This window comes from Convolutriloba macropyga, unplaced genomic scaffold (genome assembly GCF_964194025.1).
Source record: "Convolutriloba macropyga unplaced genomic scaffold, txConMacr16.3 SCAFFOLD_2024, whole genome shotgun sequence".
NCBI lineage: Eukaryota > Metazoa > Xenacoelomorpha > Acoela > Convolutidae > Convolutriloba > Convolutriloba macropyga.
Genome location: NW_027453360.1, coordinates 1 through 18,827, shown reverse-complemented (window position 1 = coordinate 18,827; position 18,827 = coordinate 1). Strand labels below are relative to the sequence as shown.

At 37.4% G+C, this 18,827-nt stretch overlaps 1 protein-coding gene across 1 annotated transcript; it reads left to right on the top strand.

Moving 5' to 3' along the window:
• Positions 1-1,655: 1,655 nt before the first annotated feature.
• LOC142358232 (uncharacterized) lies at positions 1,656-18,694 on the top strand (the record flags this gene model as incomplete). Its single annotated transcript, XM_075409676.1, has 5 exons — positions 1,656-2,227; positions 17,486-17,675; positions 18,173-18,271; positions 18,355-18,411; positions 18,595-18,694. Coding segments are annotated over 5 exons (1,018 nt in total), but the record flags the coding sequence as incomplete, so codon positions are not given.
• Between the last annotated feature and the right edge of the window lie 133 nt (positions 18,695-18,827).

Here is an 18,827-nt window from a genome sequence, read left to right as displayed (position 1 = left end):
TCATTTTGTTTTAACTTATTAGTGTATGCTTTCGATGACATTGAAAAGGTTTGATTAAACAAAATTATTTGATTTTTGATATTTGCCTCCTTTTGTCGTTCTTCATTTCGACCTGCATATTAGTATCAAGAATGACAGCTCACTGATGTTTTTTGAAAAATGAATTGACTCTGCGGAGTAATTTTATGTTTGATTAAAGTTATTTGAATTCAATACAGATTTTTAAAATAAAAATGTGCAGCTTTAAATTTTTTCCTTAAATATTTTATATTGTCTTGTCTCTAATCTCAATGTTAACAAAACGCATTGGATATCAAATCCGCCAGTGCGGTGGCTTTTTTGGATTTCAGTTTATTGCTAAAATCGGTGTCCTCACATTATTAAAAAGCCTTTGAAAAAGCAGTTGGTGGGTTTTAAAATTATGCCTTCAGATGTAGATTTTTAATTTCTTGTTGTCATTTTTTGCACTTTGTCCCTGCAATTGAGAAATGAAGTTCGCGCTCTTCTGTTTTTTAACACTTTTTATTTAATAATGTGTTTAAAATGCAATTCCTTGTTTCGATATGAGTCTACTTCGTCCGGATTTTTGTTTTGTTTCTTTCTGCCTTCTTATGCATCACACGTTTTGCTCACTCTCACAAATTCACAGCAACGGAAAATTGTTGCAACTGGCTCTATTTGCTACTTATACAATAGGGATTTTTTTGCGACCAGTACTCGTACTGACTAATAACAATCATTCGTCAAGAAATTGAAGAGCCATTTTTCAATGGTTTTTAGCACTCTGCTGCTGAATTTGTTTTCCTGGGATCATTTGTCGCCACATGTTGCTTTGTTTTTGAGCTAATTATTGGAAAATGTTTCTGAGCGCACGCAAGAAACCTTATTTGTGAATTCAAAATCTAAATAAATTAAGCAGGAGTTAACTGCATAATTATAAAACTTTGTTTCTTGAAGGACTTTATTGTTTGACGGCTGGTTTGAGATTTATATTGAGGTCGGTGTTAGGATCTTAATGTTATTGTTTGAGAAAGTTAGGTGTTTACTTGTGACAAAGAGTTGTTTTTTCTGCTTGAGGCAAATATCGATTATGAATTCCTTTTTCAGGTAAATGTGAAATGTATTACTCTGTTCTTTTTTGTTCATAACATGGAAAGAATGAGTTACCAGACTCGTATGGAAATTATTATTGTTATGTTTGTTTTGCTAATTTTAGAATACATCATGATTTGATTTTTTTTGTTTTGACTTGGGGTTGTCGTTTGAAGAATATAATTTCAAATCAAAGTTGCACTGTCAATTGATGCGCGTGGTTGCTTGTGTATGATTCTGTTTCAATCAAATTGATGTTACTTGATAAAATTTTAGAAGGCTTTAAGATCTGAAACATTGTTTTTGGTCAAGTAAGTTTGCAAAATCTTATCAGAATAAAATTTTCAAATAACTGGGTTTCCGTGTCCGCATGTTCAAATGTCTCATAATAGTTTCGTACCAGATGATGCACGATAAAAATTCTATGCGGAATCACGGCAAGCGCGATATCTGGCAAATTTTGCGTAATAATTGTTACAGAGTCATGACATTTGTTCCGGTTCTGCTTTTAATAACAATTACGAAAGAGATCCTTCCATAAATTGTCATCTTTTATAATTTAGGTGAACGGCGTCGACACGCGAAATCTGTCTCACGAGCAAACTATAGCTTTATTCAACAACCCCCCACCCTCTCCACAAATAAAATCTCCCGTCAGGAATGGGACAAAGACACCTCCAACTCAAGAAGAAACAATCACAATAAAAGTTCTCAAAAGAAAAGAAGCTGAAAATAGAACAGAATGCAAACAAACAACCTCTGCTGAACAAATTGGATCAAATGAAAAGATAAAGCAACACGAGAAAGCTTCAACTTCAAAACCAAACTATCATAATCAAAAACTAGAGAAAGAATGTCCTCCAAAATCTAAGGATTCAAATAGCAAGAGTCCAACCAATCGCAATAATCGAGGTTCGTTTTCATCAACCAATGAGAGGCGAGGAAAATCTGTAGATCCAACCAATCAGCGATCACCTTTAGCAGGACCAGTCTCAAGCGATAGTTCCTCGCCCTCTGACCCAGGGTTCTTCAAATGTCAATTCAGTCCTGGCCGACAGGGTTCGAGGGAGTTTGTTGACGATCAATCGGAGGGAAATTATGAGAACACATGGATGGTTGCCCATAACCACGACAGGTTAGAATACATATGTGTAAACATACTGAAAGTTGGATGTTAATCTTGTACGATTTAAAATTCAATTGCTGCCTTTGAAATTAAAACTTAATTTGCTTTTATAATTTTTGTTCTGTTTTTTCATAGGAATAGGATAAGTAGTGTGGTCAGCGGCTATTACTGATGTTTTGTCGTTCCTCAAGAAAATGACAATACCTAAATAAGCGTGTTTTTGCTCGTATTATTAATTGCTCTCAAACAAAATTTGTAGCAATTATATTAGTCCTGTGGTCTTGTAATAACTCGAATGTAACAACCCGATTAGCTAACTCCATATACTGCTAAAGAATTAGAGCTTAGAGGACTCGAACCTACTATCTCCAGAACTGCGGCCAGGCATGCAACGTTTGCACCAAAGCTGTGCTGAAGTAGCAACTTTGTTAGCTTGATATACCACAAGTTGGGTTATCACCGTCTTTTCTATGCAATTTTTCACTTGACCAATTTTTGGCCGTCTGAACTTTTTAAAACTTTTTGTCCTCAAAAATGGTATAAACGGAAAAAGGCCATTAAGTGACTGAGCAGCTCTCTTAGAGCCTCACGCCTTATCAATCTCTAATAGTCCTTAATGTTTTGAGGAGACAATTTCATGGTGTGAAGGGCGGTTCTTCATCTTAGAAGTTTGACCCCCTCAATCATCACTCTCCCCTCCCACTCATCCCCCAACTTTCCCTTTGTCCAACCTCCTCCACCTGGCAATTTAGATACCCCTATCGTCAAGCACTCCCAACCCTATCCCCCCTCAACCGTTGACCCCACTCTACCCCCTCCCCTAAGGCTAGGATCCATAACCCCCAGCTAGCTATTACCAAAGCGAACCGCTCGCCGCTCATTTTAGAGCGATTCGCCCGCCGTTAGTCGGCAATATTATTGAGCAAGACCTTGGAAGATTCACATTAGGCAGCAATCAGGGTATGATTGATTTGTTTCTAGGATAAATTGTCTTTGAGCTGACTTTAAGGTATCAGCGGTTACTTTTTTGTTTCTTTCTATTAAAAATATGACTTAACTTTTGTAACATATTTCGTTTTTGAGATAAATATAACTTGGGATCCTTGCAAGGTTTCAGGTTGTCCACATTAGACGAAACTTCGAAAACTTACAAAAACCTATGCAATGCTTAACAGAGGTTAAAGATACGGTGCCATGTACGTTTTCATCGGCTCTGTTCTCATGAATTGTATTTGCTAATTGTTGAAATCTGCTCTCTCAAAAATGGTTTTTAGATTAATTGTTTATCTCGATCAAGTTACTCTTCAACGTTTTTAATTAAGTGGATACGATATTACCAGATTTGAACAAATTTAGAAGAATAATACGGCGCAATATATGGTTGGATCAGTTTGCCAAGTTTTCCAAGATATGGTATTTCTTGCTTATTTAATTGATCAAACCATCATAGAGATGTAGCTCAAAGCAGTTTAGAAAGTAATAGGTCCCAGTTGTTGCATTTTAACCGCTGTCAAGGAAAATATTGAAATTATTTGGTGCAATGTTTTATGCCATGCCCCCATTTAGAATATGATGAGAGGAGAGAATACTCTAAAAAAGTTCTCCACTTGAGAAATAATTTTCAATTCAATTGATTTTATATATTTTTTATTGCTCTATTTCATGATTTGTTTGGCTTGAAAACTATAAGTAAGAGTTTTACCGGGCTATATCAAATTTCGGGTAAGATACTTCAATAACACCGCCACTGCCGGCACTAAGCAGAGAAAAAAATACGTTCATTCTACTGAAAAACCTCAAAACGTCTGTTGTTATCTCTACTTGATAGTTTTCCGACAATTATTTGGCTATTCAGTGGTTCTTGCCACCTTATTGATTTTGATACGCCCTTAGTAGCGTATCTGAGAAATCTTAGTAATATCCGTACTGCGGCAGTTCGAAAATATAAGGTGGCAAGGCTTTCTTCTAGAACTTACGTATCGTTTTCCTTGTTTGTTTTCTAATTTTGTCAACCTGGGATAACCGGGAAATCATTTGAACCACGATTACCACGAAAATTGTATAATGGTTAACCAAAAAACGCCCTCCAAATCGCCTTCCTCAATTTTGTATAGACTTTTTGCTCTCCAAAATTCCTTAGATTAACTGAAACAGAAAGTTCGATAGCTATCCATTTAAAATTACAACTACATTTTTTTCTCCATGCAAATGAGATTGGGGAACGCTTGGGATCAGGATAAGTGTAACTCTTTCTGTCAGAATCAGTTGAGAGATTTTACGAGCATAAAACACTTTAAGAGCTCAGACAGTTTATGACGGGAATTAAACAAATTTGTCCCCTGGTTGCTCTACAATGGTAAATAAATAGATACGGACACAGGTGCGTGCTTGTTTGTTTACAATCAACATTTTACAGCCTCATAAACAATCTTTTTAAGCCAACAAGCAAACACAACCAACTACATCCTGACTGACAAAAGGCTCAGATTAGTTCTCTCTGTCTTTCTTTACCTTCGTTTCTGTTCATCAATTTTGCAAGAAGACCAGTTCCTGCATTTCCTATGGAAAAACCGCCCCGAATATTAAATGACTTAAATGACGCACGTTATATGCAAAACTAGTTCACCTGATTTGTTTCAGCTTTCTCAACGATTCATGGTATTTGTTTTTTTCGCATTCTTGTGCAAGTTTTTGACTCATGTTTTCAGATTTCATTGAAAAGAACATCAAGAAAGATGTGAAATTGGTCTTAAATTACTGAAAACTTGTGAGTATTTAAAGCCAGTTCTCAACACTAAACCGAAGAATTATTTTTGTGTTCCAATTCAATAGGCGAAGAAAGTTTTTAACGCGTGATAGACAATAATAATAGGAGTAAATTATTTTCTGGTGTATCCATAATGTTTTAAACATAAATTCAGAATCCTTTTTTTAAAAGTGTAATATATGTCTTCATTTTTCTTTTTTTTTTCGGAGACAAAAACGAAAACTCCTTAGCCTTGGTGTATTATTTTAACGACACAGACAGAGTCAAATAAAAAAACCCAAACACCACACATATTACACACACAAAGAATTTCACACAAAAACAGACCCCAATTCCAAAAACGAAACATTTCAAAAAAATTTTTTTGGTTACTGATCTTTACTCAAAGTTCGTCAAGCAATTTTTTTTTGTTTTTTTGAATCAACTAGGTGTGGACTAGTTGAGGCGCTTGTAACGATAACTATAATTTTGGCTCTAAGTTTTGAAATGAAATTTATCGAAGTTTGTCGAAAAATTTTCGTTATTTTTGATGTCTCATGAGCATAATGAAAACATTATTTTTTTTTTCAAAATCCGACATGTATTACCAGCGATATTTGAAAAACAGAATTTTTGTTCAAGAAAATTTAAAGTAGCAATTCGTAACAAATAGTTTTTAATTTTTCTTTTTTTTAATGTTCTCTGACAGTTTTGCACTCTGCCTGTACTTGTGTCTATCTTTTCGGAGAAATAAACCTCTCTGAGTGATTCTATTTTTTCTGCCTCTCATAAACTCACATACCCAGGCACTACACACACGCACTGACAAACTTTCACCCAAAGATGTGCACACACACACACACACACACACACACACACACAAACACACACACACACAAAGACAAACACACAAAATAAGAACCCGGTCACAAAAAACATAAATTTTTCAAATTATTTTTCTGAAAACTCTTTTCTAAACATGGTTTAGATGACTAATTTATGTCTTAATTGTTGTATCTTGAGAACTGAGTGTGGACCTGTTGAGGCAATTGCTTCCGTATTTGTGAAATTAACACTAAAATTTCAAACAAACTTTTTGTCATGTCGGATGTTTCATGATCATAATGGGACAATTCGTTTTCAAAAAAATCTCGCAGATGTTTAACCAGTCTGATTAAATCGATAAAGTTTGGCTTATAAACATAATGAAAACCCGCTTATTGCAATGAATTTTAAGTAATTTTTTGTAAATTTTTAACATTTCTGACAGTTTTAGCACTCGGCATCTACTTGTTTGTAACATGTAAGAGAATTTTAAAGCTGACCCTTAAAAAAACTTATATAGTAGTAGTGATTAGAATTGATATTAGTAAATTTTTTTTCCATCTATTTAACCATTGGATGTATTTTTTTAAACAAATGAAAAATTTAGGACTTTTTATGTAAACTGAAAAAGAAAAGTTCTTTTTGTCTTACAAAAACACTCTTCATTTTTATGAGGACTGTGGTACCCTGCGGTATCCATCCACCACTAGTAACATCTTCAGTGCAGTGAATTAATACTCAGTCAATCGCAGTACATATATAACCTTTTGTTCATACATTAATCAATCGTACCACGATTGAGTACATCAGTGACAGGTCCTAGCAACCTTGAGCTTGGACAATACACTGGCAGTGAACTGCCTAATCGCAGTCTGCCTTAACAAGAGTAATAAACGGTTTGTCACTGAATCTCTTTTACTTAAAGCTAACACTTTATTGAAGTGTCTCATCTAGCGATAAGGATACACGTATAACATGGCGCAGTCAGAGAAATAGGACGCACAGCGCTCGGCCTCGAACCCTTCTGGGACAAACCCAGTAGCAATCCACTAATCTCATGGGAGAAATGGAGGAGCCAGCTCAAAATGGCCCTCGTTGCCAAAACCAACATAGAACTGGACGAACTACTCCAAGAGAGACCGACTACAGTCATATACCCCCCAGAACCAGTGGAGGAACAACCCGTCCAAAACCCGACACAGACAATGGAACGAGAACGACTAACAAGGTACAACCAGGCGATAGCCAAATGGAAGAACGAATGCAACTACATCGACAGAATAGGAGTCTTATGCGGCGATAAGCCATGGGACATGGCAGACAGAAAAGCCAAATCACTAATCTACCTCAGCCTCGGAATTGAAGGACGAAAAATGCACGCAAGAAAATTCCCCCACACAAACGTAGAATCAAAGACCACAATGGAGCTATGGGAAGAATTGGAACAAACATTCATCCGCCCAAGAAACGTGACCTTTGATAGATACTTACTCCTGACACGTAAACAACAAAGAGGTGAAACGATGGAACAATTTCACTCGGCACTCAGATCACTAGCCGAGCACTGTCAACTAGGGGAGTTAGAAGACGAACTACTAAGGGACATATTTACCGCAAATATGATAGACCAAGAAATCCAAAAGGAACTCTTGAAAACAACCTTAACCCCCGAAAAAGCCTTAGAATTAGCAGTAAGCATCGAATTAGGCATAAGAAGCCAATTAGCCATTCAGGCAAGACAGCCATCGGATACACCGACAAACCCCTTCATTGGACGAGAAGAACAAGTCATGGAAATTTCCAGCTCACGCTACCGCGGATCTAATAGACCCCTGTCAACATTCAGAGGCACAACAAGAGGAACAACCAGAGGGATTGGCAGAGTGTCGAGCAATAACAACAACAATAGAGCACCAACACACAACTGCAGAAATTGCGGACAACCATGGGACGCGAACCACCGAACAAAATGCCAAGCAATAGGCCAAACATGCCGTCGATGCAATAAGCAAAATCACTTTGCGAAGGTGTGTAGATCGAACCTGAACAGACAACAAACTAGTAGATCGGTGAACGAGATAGACAATCAAAACCTTGACCAACCATCACAAGGCATACATATGATTACACACATCCCGGACACCCAGTCAACATACGACGACTCCGCAGACGAATATACAGTAAACATGATGGAAACACCCGACGATTCCACGACACCATCCAAGCTACACATACAGTACGGGCACAGCAAATACTGGGTAATGGTCGACTCAGGGAGCTCCACTAGTATCGTAACTGAACAGATGGCGAAAGACATAGAGGCCAGAGACAGCAACACATGGTGGAGCAGAACAACAAACCCAGTACAATTGAAGAGCTACACGGACACCCCCATAAAGAATCTAGGGACACTCTACTGTGACATCGAGTGCAACGGCTGGAAAGCAGGACGCGCGGACATCATAGTCGTACCAAACAAACATCGAGCTATCATAGGAAGGGACATGTTCAAACCACTCGGGATCCATCTAACACAACACGAATCACCAACATCTACAGGTAAGAACATCAACTCAATAGACACATCCCAAACCCCTACAATCAAAGCCGAAATAGCAATGAAATACAAAAAGTTAACATCAAGGATAGGACGCTCCCTACACCATAAGGTAAAATCACAATTTAAAACAAACTTTACACCGGTCCACCAAAAGGGAAGACGCGTACCACTACACCTCGAGAAACAAGTTGAAGAAGAACTAAAAAACTTACAGAACAACGGACACATAACAAAACTAGACAAATGCAGCGATGAATTTTTTATATCACCAATAGTCATCACAGTGAAGAAGGACAAATCAATAAAATTAGCGATGGACTCAAAAACAATCAACAAAGCAATTCACAAAAACAAATATCAAATGCATAACATCGACTGCCTGATGGACAGCATAGCACAAACAATCACTCAATCGTCCGACGAAGGACAAGTCCTATTCTCAACAATAGACTTAAGATACGCATACAGCCAGTTACCACTAGATGAAGATACAGCAAAACAATGCAATTTCAATATCATAGGCGGCAAAGCCACAGGAACATATCGATTCAATAATGGATTTTACGGACTCACGGACATGCCAGCAGAATTCCAAAAAGCAATAGACAAAACTCTATATAATCTAACAAACACATTCAGTTTCCTAGACGACATCATCATAGTTACTGGAGGCGGCATACAAAATCATAAAGAAAAACTATTCAAATGTTTAGACAGACTAAACGAAGAAAACCTAGCAATCAATCTCAACAAATGCCATTTCGCAAAAGATAAGATAACGTGGCTAGGCTACGAAATAGACAAAAAAGGTATCAAACCAATCGTCTCCAAGACACAAGCTATACTAAACCTAAAGCCACCCACGTCCCACAAACAACTAAAATCATTCTTAGGCAGCGTACACCACCTAACGAAATTTATACCGAACCTCGCACCCCTATGCCGTGAATTTCGAAATCTACTACGAAAAGAAACGAAATATGTTTGGACAAAACATCACCAAACAAAATTTGAAAATATAAAGAATTGCATACGCAACTTAACAGAAAATACACACTACGACACAAAAAGAAAAACCAGAGTTAAAACAGACGCATCAAGATCAGGCCTAGGAGCAGTCCTAGAACAAGAAAAATGCAATGGATGGGAGACAATATCATACGCCTCAAGATTTTTAAATAAAGCGGAAGAAAAATACAGCATAAACGAACTAGAGTTATTAGGCGTAGTATGGGCGCTAGAACATTTTAAACATTATCTATTGGGCCATCATTTCACAGTACAAACAGATCATAGGGCATTACTATCAATCCTCAAAGAACGCTCCAGCAAAATTCATCAAAGCCGCCTAACGAGATGGTATGACAGATTAATCCCATTCAACTTTAATATAGAACATATACCAGGAACAAAAATGGGACTAGCAGATTATATGTCTCGCAATCCGTCCGAACCGGCAAAACCCCCAAGCACATACGACGAAAACTTTATAATAGCGCAAATAGACATAATCAAAGAAACATTTCATATAATACGTAAAAGAGGAAGACCAAAGAAACAAAGCATTACTAATACACAATCCCACTCTAAAACAACACACAGCGATTCCAACGCCATTAAAACACATACTGCGCAATCGCCCCACGATTCCAACCAATCTACGAACTACCAAACAAAACGCCAAAGAGGACGGCCCAGAAAAACAAAAGTGGAATCGTCGAACGAATCCACACAAGTTAGAGAAAACACCGACAAACGCCGCACGAATACAAACAGATTACAAACACACTTGAATTACAACCTACGCAGCAGTCACAAGACATTCCAACCACAAACAAACATGCCGAATAATGACGTCATTAACAACACACAAGACACACAGCGAACGATTACAGAAGCGCATTTGCCAATTAACACAGCTATACTTAAACAGCCTAACTTTATACAAACAAACGAAATGGAACACACAACAAACAAATCAAATAGCGCCACCATCAAATCACCAACGCAGAAAACACCATTTTCAATGAGGAACTATCTGAGCCCCACCCCAAACAAGGACGAACTACACCCCACCAGCTCATCGGACGACCAACTCCCTAAAGAACTTGACACCATCTTCAACAAACAATTAATAGCAGCCATGATTAACAGGGATACAGTGCTGCGCGAAATAAGAGACTGCATTCTCAACAACGATCAAGCGCGATGCAAACAACTCAGCAGACAGATACACACAAAATGGAACAGCCTAAGTGTCAACAACGGCTGCATACTGGTCGACAACAAACTTGCAATACCAAACATCCTAAAAGACTCCGTAATCGACGTACTCCACTCAACACACCCTGGAGCATGGGGCATGACAGAATTGGGACAAAGATTATGGTGGCCATTTATCAATCGAGATTTAATCAATAAATCTAAAACGTGTCGACCCTGTACGGAATTTGGTAAGAACTTAAAAAGCATAATAAAGAAATCCGATTGGTCCCCCCTTCCACCATGCTCTGAACCAAACGAAGAAATACAGTTAGACTTTGGCGGACCTATACTCGACGGGCAAGGAAGGGAAGTCTACTTCCTAGCATGCATCGACCGTTTCTCGAAATTTCCTACTCTCAAATTAGTCGCAAACGCAAACGGCCCAAACATAGAAAAGTTTTTAAACAAATATATAACGCAACACGGCGTACCTAGAAATATAAGACTAGATCAAGCCAGATGCCTAAAAGGTAATAAAATACAACAATTATGTAATCGCTATAACATCAACCTAATATACGCACCGGCCAACGACCATCGCCCCATAGGATTAGTAGAACGCCTAATACAAACCGTCAAGCGACGTTTGGGTTGCATTAAACTGGACCCTAATCAAAAACCGTTCAATATCAAAAGTGCCCTCCAAAACCTGTCACTCGAACTACGCACGTGCCGAAAGAAATATTCTAAACTCTCCCCGTTCGAAGCCCATTACGGACGAAAAGCAAATACCGCAATAACAAATATAACATCAAAACCTAACATAAAAAATCTAAACTGGTCAAATACTTTAAAATATTATTTAGATGACAACATCATAGGAGAGGAGGAATTGATCAGTCAGGAGAAATGGTACGACGAGGACTTGGACAGCGACAACGAAGTGAGAACAACCAAAGAACGTAAGCTACAGGAAGCTAAAGATGATAAAGGCGAAGTACCGCGTATCATAAAACTCCCATCTGCTAATTTCGAACAGCCCCTCGCCAGAAACAGCCCGCGCCTTCAACTAGCCCGCAAAACTCTGGCCGCCTCCCGAAACAAGAAACAACTCCAAGGCCTGTATGAAGCGATTCCAGAGGGGGCTGCGTTAGTAAAGACAACAGACAGCACCGTAACCATTAAAGTCCCCGGCCAACAAGATACGGTATTAAACAAATCCGACGTAGCAAAATTCGGCACACCGGAGCAACGCCACATCCCCCTGATCAACTTTGCCGCCAGAAAGACCGTGCGCAACCACCACGCAAAGTTCATCAGCAGTATAGAGTCACACGCACAAGACATCAAAAGCAAACTAATCGGCCAACGAGCCATACGAAAAAGAGAAACCACAACGTCAAACGTAGACAAGAAGGCAAAAGCCAATCTCTCCAAAGTCAACAGAATCAAAATCCCTCACAAAAAATACTATCAACCGTCACCTAAGAAAGGGTCCCCGAAAAAGAGAAAGCTTTCAACGGAGTCCTCGCAAGCATCGGATAAAGAACAAGACAACGAGCCCCTGGATACCGACTCTAACCCCGAAACTAAAGCCGCCACCGAACATCAAGGAAGCACCTACCCAATTAACCCAACAAAAGCACCCACCAGACGTAGCGCACGGGACAAGAAAAAGTCCAAACGATACGGCGAAATGACAGAATTATCCTCATCGGACGAATCACCAGACTTGGGACAACCCAAGAAACGACGCGCCGGCACAAGCATTGCTTCATACTCACCTCCAAAACAACACAACACGGGAACAGCACTATCACCGCCACACAGCGTAATCCCGACGATCACTCACTACCAAAACCAAATGGCCGAAAACATCGAAGACCCACCGCAGGCCCAAGAACAGGACGCATCACACGGTGATGTACTGGCAATCTACGGTCAAGACTTGCCCGAACGCCCACTCCAGCCTCACGAACTTTAGTAGTTCACTATAAACTTTCAAAAACTCGACGCATAACAAGCAAAACGTTCAAAACTCATCATATTACTTCATCATTGCTATCATTTATTGAAACTAATTTACAATCTCGTTATATCATAGTACATGTGCTCATTTAAATTACTCATCCATCATGCTATAGTAATCACCTTTCATTTGTTTATCAAGCGTTGCTTCATATAGTAATCACCATTCATTTATTTATCAAGCGTTGCTTCATATAGTACCAAACTTCTACAAGCGTCATGTCGCTTCATTTATGTTAAATTTAGTTAAAAAACTAAAATTTTCCTAGAGGGGGAAATGTGGTACCCTGCGGTATCCATCCACCACTAGTAACATCTTCAGTGCAGTGAATTAATACTCAGTCAATCGCAGTACATATATAACCTTTTGTTCATACATTAATCAATCGTACCACGATTGAGTACATCAGTGACAGGTCCTAGCAACCTTGAGCTTGGACAATACACTGGCAGTGAACTGCCTAATCGCAGTCTGCCTTAACAAGAGTAATAAACGGTTTGTCACTGAATCTCTTTTACTTAAAGCTAACACTTTATTGAAGTGTCTCATCTAGCGATAAGGATACACGTATAACAAGGACTTTTACAGTCAACTGAGCGTTTAGTCTGTTTGTTTACAGAACCACCTAACGTCGGGCGGGAAAAGACTAATTCGAAGAGCAATTTCAAATTACAGAAGTGGAAGAATGATTTCCTTCTAACTTTCAAGAAAAAATTATGAATGTTTATTAAGTTTTTCAAAATGTCAATCTATACACCCTCTTAGTCTAGAATACCTCTGTACTGTTTTATAACAGACAAGGTTGATTCGACCAATCTGCTCTGACAACATAAGGAGCACAAACAAAAAAAATGAGAAAGGGTTTCCATCTTTACTTTTCAATAATGAATTTGATTGATTTCGTGTTCGTTCCATAAAAAACTTTCAAAATCGTTAATTCGGATGAAGTGAGAAGAATTGTTTGCAAAACTACTCTAGAATTTAAAAAAGAATTTCTTTTTTCTGCTTTTAGTTTTACATTTTCACTTCTAACATTTTTCTACATTTGAATTTTTCCATTTTTAGAGCTCTAAATTGCCTCAAATCTTCTATTATTCAAGATTCTGTTCAATGCAGAGAAACATCGGTTTTTACAATAGTTTTTTTAATCAACAGCAAACAGAGAGGGGGAATTTTTTCAAACAGAATTTTGAAAAAAAAAATAAAATAATCGATTTTTGTTCGAAATTTTTGGTAAAATAGTTTTAATCGTGAATTTTTAATCTTGAAAGGGTAGAGAACTACTAATGACAATCAAAATGCCCTTTAATCTAACAAATTTTACTACAAATTTATGTTTGTTTTTATCTTAAATTTCAACCCGATGCCCCCCCCCCCCACCCGTTTCTTCCTTTTGCGTTTTTTCCTTCGAAATTTTAAAGTTTCCCCGTTTTTCAAATTTGTGATCATTTTTATATAAATCAAAACTATGTCTTGAGGGTACAAAGTGGCTTTTTCATTTTTCTCTACGATGCGTAGACAAAAAATGAAATTTTGAATGAAGAAACAAGCCAGCCTCGCATATATATTGTTCCATTTTGAAAAAAAGTTGGAACAATAAGGTTGATGCTATAAAAAAGAGAAGGTGTGGTTCTTGTTCTTATTGGGAGAATAAATGCAATTAAGATTAGTGTGAAAGTGATTGATCGATTTGTAGCCATCAGATGCAATGCAGTGCTATCACATGCGTCAATGATAGTAGTAGACCTTTTGACCCCTTTCCAACATTTGATCTAAACGCACCTTGTTTCAACTTCCCTCTTTCGGAGTTGAATGCTAATCAATTTAATAGTAGGAAAAAGTCAGATGCTAATATTGATCAGACTTTATGATAGAAAACTATAAAAACGGTTAATTAGTTCTTTACAGTATACTTATCGGGGAAAAAAAAACTGGAAACAAATAGTGACGATCCAATATTCGTCATTTTTTTCACAGAAATTTCCCAAATTCAAAACGCTGCACGCCTCTCGATTAAGTTTTTAACCAAGACATTTGCAGAAAAAAATGATTTTTTTGAACGACCATTTCGTTTTTAGTTGCTTCTGATCATGAATTAAAAACCTTTACCAAAATTAAAAAAAACTTTAGGCATCTTTGTCAAGTTTCAAGTAGAGAAAACGATCGAAAATGATGGTATGAAGCTTTGTTTTTCCCTGCTCATAGAAACAGCTCAAAGTAATAAAAGTTCGCAAGTAACACACCAAGTAACACAATTTTTTAAACGTGCCTGTTATTTTTAATTTTTGAATTCATATTATGTTCTGAACTCTTACCAAACTTCTGAATGAAATGCATTTAACTCATCCCAAAGTAACCTCCTTGTTTTTTTATATCAATCCATCCTCATGTTTAGATGTCATGGTGGAAGTAGGCATCTGTAAACGGCATTGACATTGATGTGTCACATATTAAGATAGTGTAGTGGAAACAAGTACCTAGTTACAGTCATTATTAACTAATATGGCGCTAACTAATATTTTTATATGCTACTAAAGTTAGCCAAGAAGCAAAATGACAGATCTGACCGCTCTAGCAATGTCGCTATGTTCAAGACGGCGAGCTTAGCTAAGCTTGATGTTATTTGCGGCTGTTGCTTTGCTGCTGAGCTTGAATTGCCAACCAGTGGATTGTATCGCAGAGTTGCAAAAAGTCATTCTTTTACAAATCTACAATATTACTTTCTTTTTGACGCATTTGAGACACCAACTATATAAAGCAAAACGCGGTTATGTTATAAATATCCAACAAAAATTATATAAGTTTTACAGAAAAACTCACCATAGGACTACGGTTGCACTCTGTGTTTTATTTGTTACATCACATTTGCATCTGACGTAATTGCATGGTGGGCCTTTAGCCCGTTGTCATGGTCACGGAAATTGATTAAAAAACACTTCGAAAAGCTTGCAAGAAAAACTATAAACACGTGTTTACCCTAAAGTTGCAAAAAGCAACCAGCTTTGAACCTCTTTTGCGTCCCCAAAGATAATAATCTCAGTTTTTTCATGTTTTGATTATGAAGAGTCCTTTTGAATAGTAGCCGATTTCTTGGAATGAAATAGAAAACTGTAAGACGCCTATTTCGTATTTTCAGTTTCAAATCTATCATGCTCAAGTTTTTTGCTGCGGTTTTTAATTTACACTACCGTTAAAATTGTGTCATACAAAACCATTAAAATCATAGATATTCCACTAGGCTATAACAACTCATGTGTTTATTCGCTAAGTTTTGCTGAAAATTTGAAAGCTCCCTTTAGACTGATTAGATATCAAATTTGACATTTCAGCCTTTTTGCTTTAATAATTGCTTCTTTCTCAAGTTGTCAGACCGAAAGGTAGTTTATCTTGAAGAGCAGTCCTTGATAATAGACCGAATTTTTTATGCAACCGCTTGTCGATTTCAGTTCAGAAGTTGTTTTCATGACACTACTAGCATCAAGATGAACCAAGCTACAGAGAAGCTAATAGGGCTGGCACTGAATTTAGTACGAGCTTGCGCATACTGAGGAACTTTTTTTTAATCAAAGTTGTTTTTTTCTCTGCTAGAATTAATGGTAATTTCAACTGTACAATCATTAATTTGTAGTGTTTTGCTGAAACAGGACAGAAAAGCAAGTATTATCATCTACCTCTCAAAAGATGGGCACTATATCTTCAGGCGCATATTTGAGGTAATTTTTTCCGAGCAATCCAAATGAACATTCGAAATAAAATGTAAAATTACGTGCAAAGTTATAATCCCTTAATAATTTTCATTTGCTTTTCTTATTTCTGGTAATTACTTGTGAAAAACAAAATCAAGTTTAGGTTCAAAAATGGGTTAGAGTTTGGTTTTGACTTCGCATGTGATTTTCATATGGCAATAACATGGACACTGTCCGAGGAAATTATGAACAAATTATTGAAATTTAACCTGAATCATTGTAGCCTTTTTCTGCTCTAACTTAATTTGCATTTGTAAAAACCGAGTAGAATTCGATTTTGCTGAGTTTGTGCTCAAACACTTTCCGTTCACGATCACGCGTACCGCTACAAAATTTTACCAAAAATATTTGCCAAAAAAGTTTATGGTTCGTGTATGCACAGTAATGAGAACCTGAGATGTAATCCCATGTAACATCAAGACAAAGTAATGTAGGCGCTAAGATTTTCGAGACTGGGCATGAGAAGGAACCTTATATAACTTTAACAGTAAAAGTAGTTAAAATTAAAATAAACCATAATTAAGATAGTGGATTTGAGTGGAGCGAACCAATGTTTTTGTTCAATAGTTGATTGAAATCATAGTAAAATTTCTGCTCAAGTTTTTACCTTGTTCGAATGGATTGGTCATTCATAACTTCTTTAGATGATATCGAGGTATGAGAGGCCAGCCTTACTTTAGTAACAGGTTGGTGTCCTATGCGACCGAGTTCTTAGTCTGGACAAAGTTTTGATCGCGCCTTTCCGTCTTGCCTATTACAGTTAGAGGGCAAAAATCAGTAATTTTAGTAAATTTTGGCGTCCAATTATGGCTGCCTCAGAAAATTTGGTAGATCTGCTCTTACTTGGATCTCATATCAAATGTTTGTGTTCACTTGTGAGGTTACAGAGAAAATTTGTTCGGAAACAGCAATTCAGAATTTTGATGTCTACGAACGAAAACTTGTGTAACAACACAATTGTGGTATTAGCTAACCCCATATACTCCTATAGAATTAGAGCTTAGAGGACTCGCACTCACTATCTCCAGAATTGCGCCCAGGAATGCTACCGTTGCACCACAGCTCTACTGAAGTATCAACTTTGTAAGCTTGATATACCACAATCTGGGTTATTACACTTGTTGGAATTGGCATTTGGAACCATTCTCATCTTTAGGTTCAGTTACGACATGGTGGATGATTCAGACTCCAACAGTCACTCCGACAGAGACCAACTAACCAATACTTGCCATGTTCCATCCCCACTTAGACACCACCCAACTCACAGCCAACAGTGCGGTGCTGAGGGGACTAGCAGAACTGCAGAAAAGTCCAACAAAAGCAGCCAAAAATGTCTAAAATTTACAGTTAGTCCAAATTGACTTGATGAAAAATGACATACACCTGCTAATTGTATTCTAAAATTTTTGTATTTATTGACAGTGTAGTGCTTTAGTATATTTGTCTGAGAGAAAATGTAATAGTCTTGTAATAATATGAACAATTTTTTTTTCGATGGATGTGCATAACATGTTTCTGGCTGCAATCTCCGCATCTGAAATTTGAATTCTCGTTGAAAGAATGACTTTATCAGATCACAGTCATGGTCAAAATGCCAACTGAACAAATGAATTGCACAGCTGTTTTATTCTAAACGATACCCCCTTCTGTAACAGGGTACGGGAAATGATACCCTAAAGTTGGCATCTTTTCACTAGCCCCATTTTTCATTGTCCTATATAGCCAAAGACTAGACAACCCCCAAAAATTAATGTATGTATCCCTTCAGTTTGGATTCCGGGGAATGGGGGGGGGGGCGCTAGCAGAAAAGATACCAAAATTTGTTTAACTTTCTGTCTTTTAGAAGCTGAGACTGGATTGTAATTCGTGTGACCCCTCAAATGACCTCAAACTGTGCAGCAAAAATAGCTTCAATAACTCTCCGGGAGTTTTCATTGCTTCCGTTAGTATCAAACACTGTTCCTCAATACTCAACAGAAAGAATGATCGGGAACGTAGTAAAAGAAAAAACTTTTTTTTTTTCAGATGATACCGGAGTCCGGCTGTGCTCGTGTGCTTGAACTTGGTGATCAATTCTGCCAGGTAAACTGTCCTCAAAACAAAATTATTTTACTCCGACAGAGCCATTATTTCTCTGATATTTTTTAGATTTCAGAAAGCATTCTTTTCATTTTTTGGCTTAATTTCGGAGAGTTATATTTTATGATTTGTTTGTTGAATTAAAATTAAGTCAATGGAGACAAGTTTATTTTGGTCATTATTTAGGTGAACGGTGAGATTGTTCAGACGAAAGGACAAGTTGAACAGCTGTTTAGTGACCCCTCTATCAAATACTTTGACGTGTTTGATCGCGAGACCACACAAAGTAAGATACCATGCTCCTCCATTTCGGACATTTTAATACTAATAGTAATCCATCAGAATAATTACTAGAATCTTTTACTGATCAGGTTGAAAATTTAAGGCGAGAGATGCCGCCGTACTACTATATATCCATA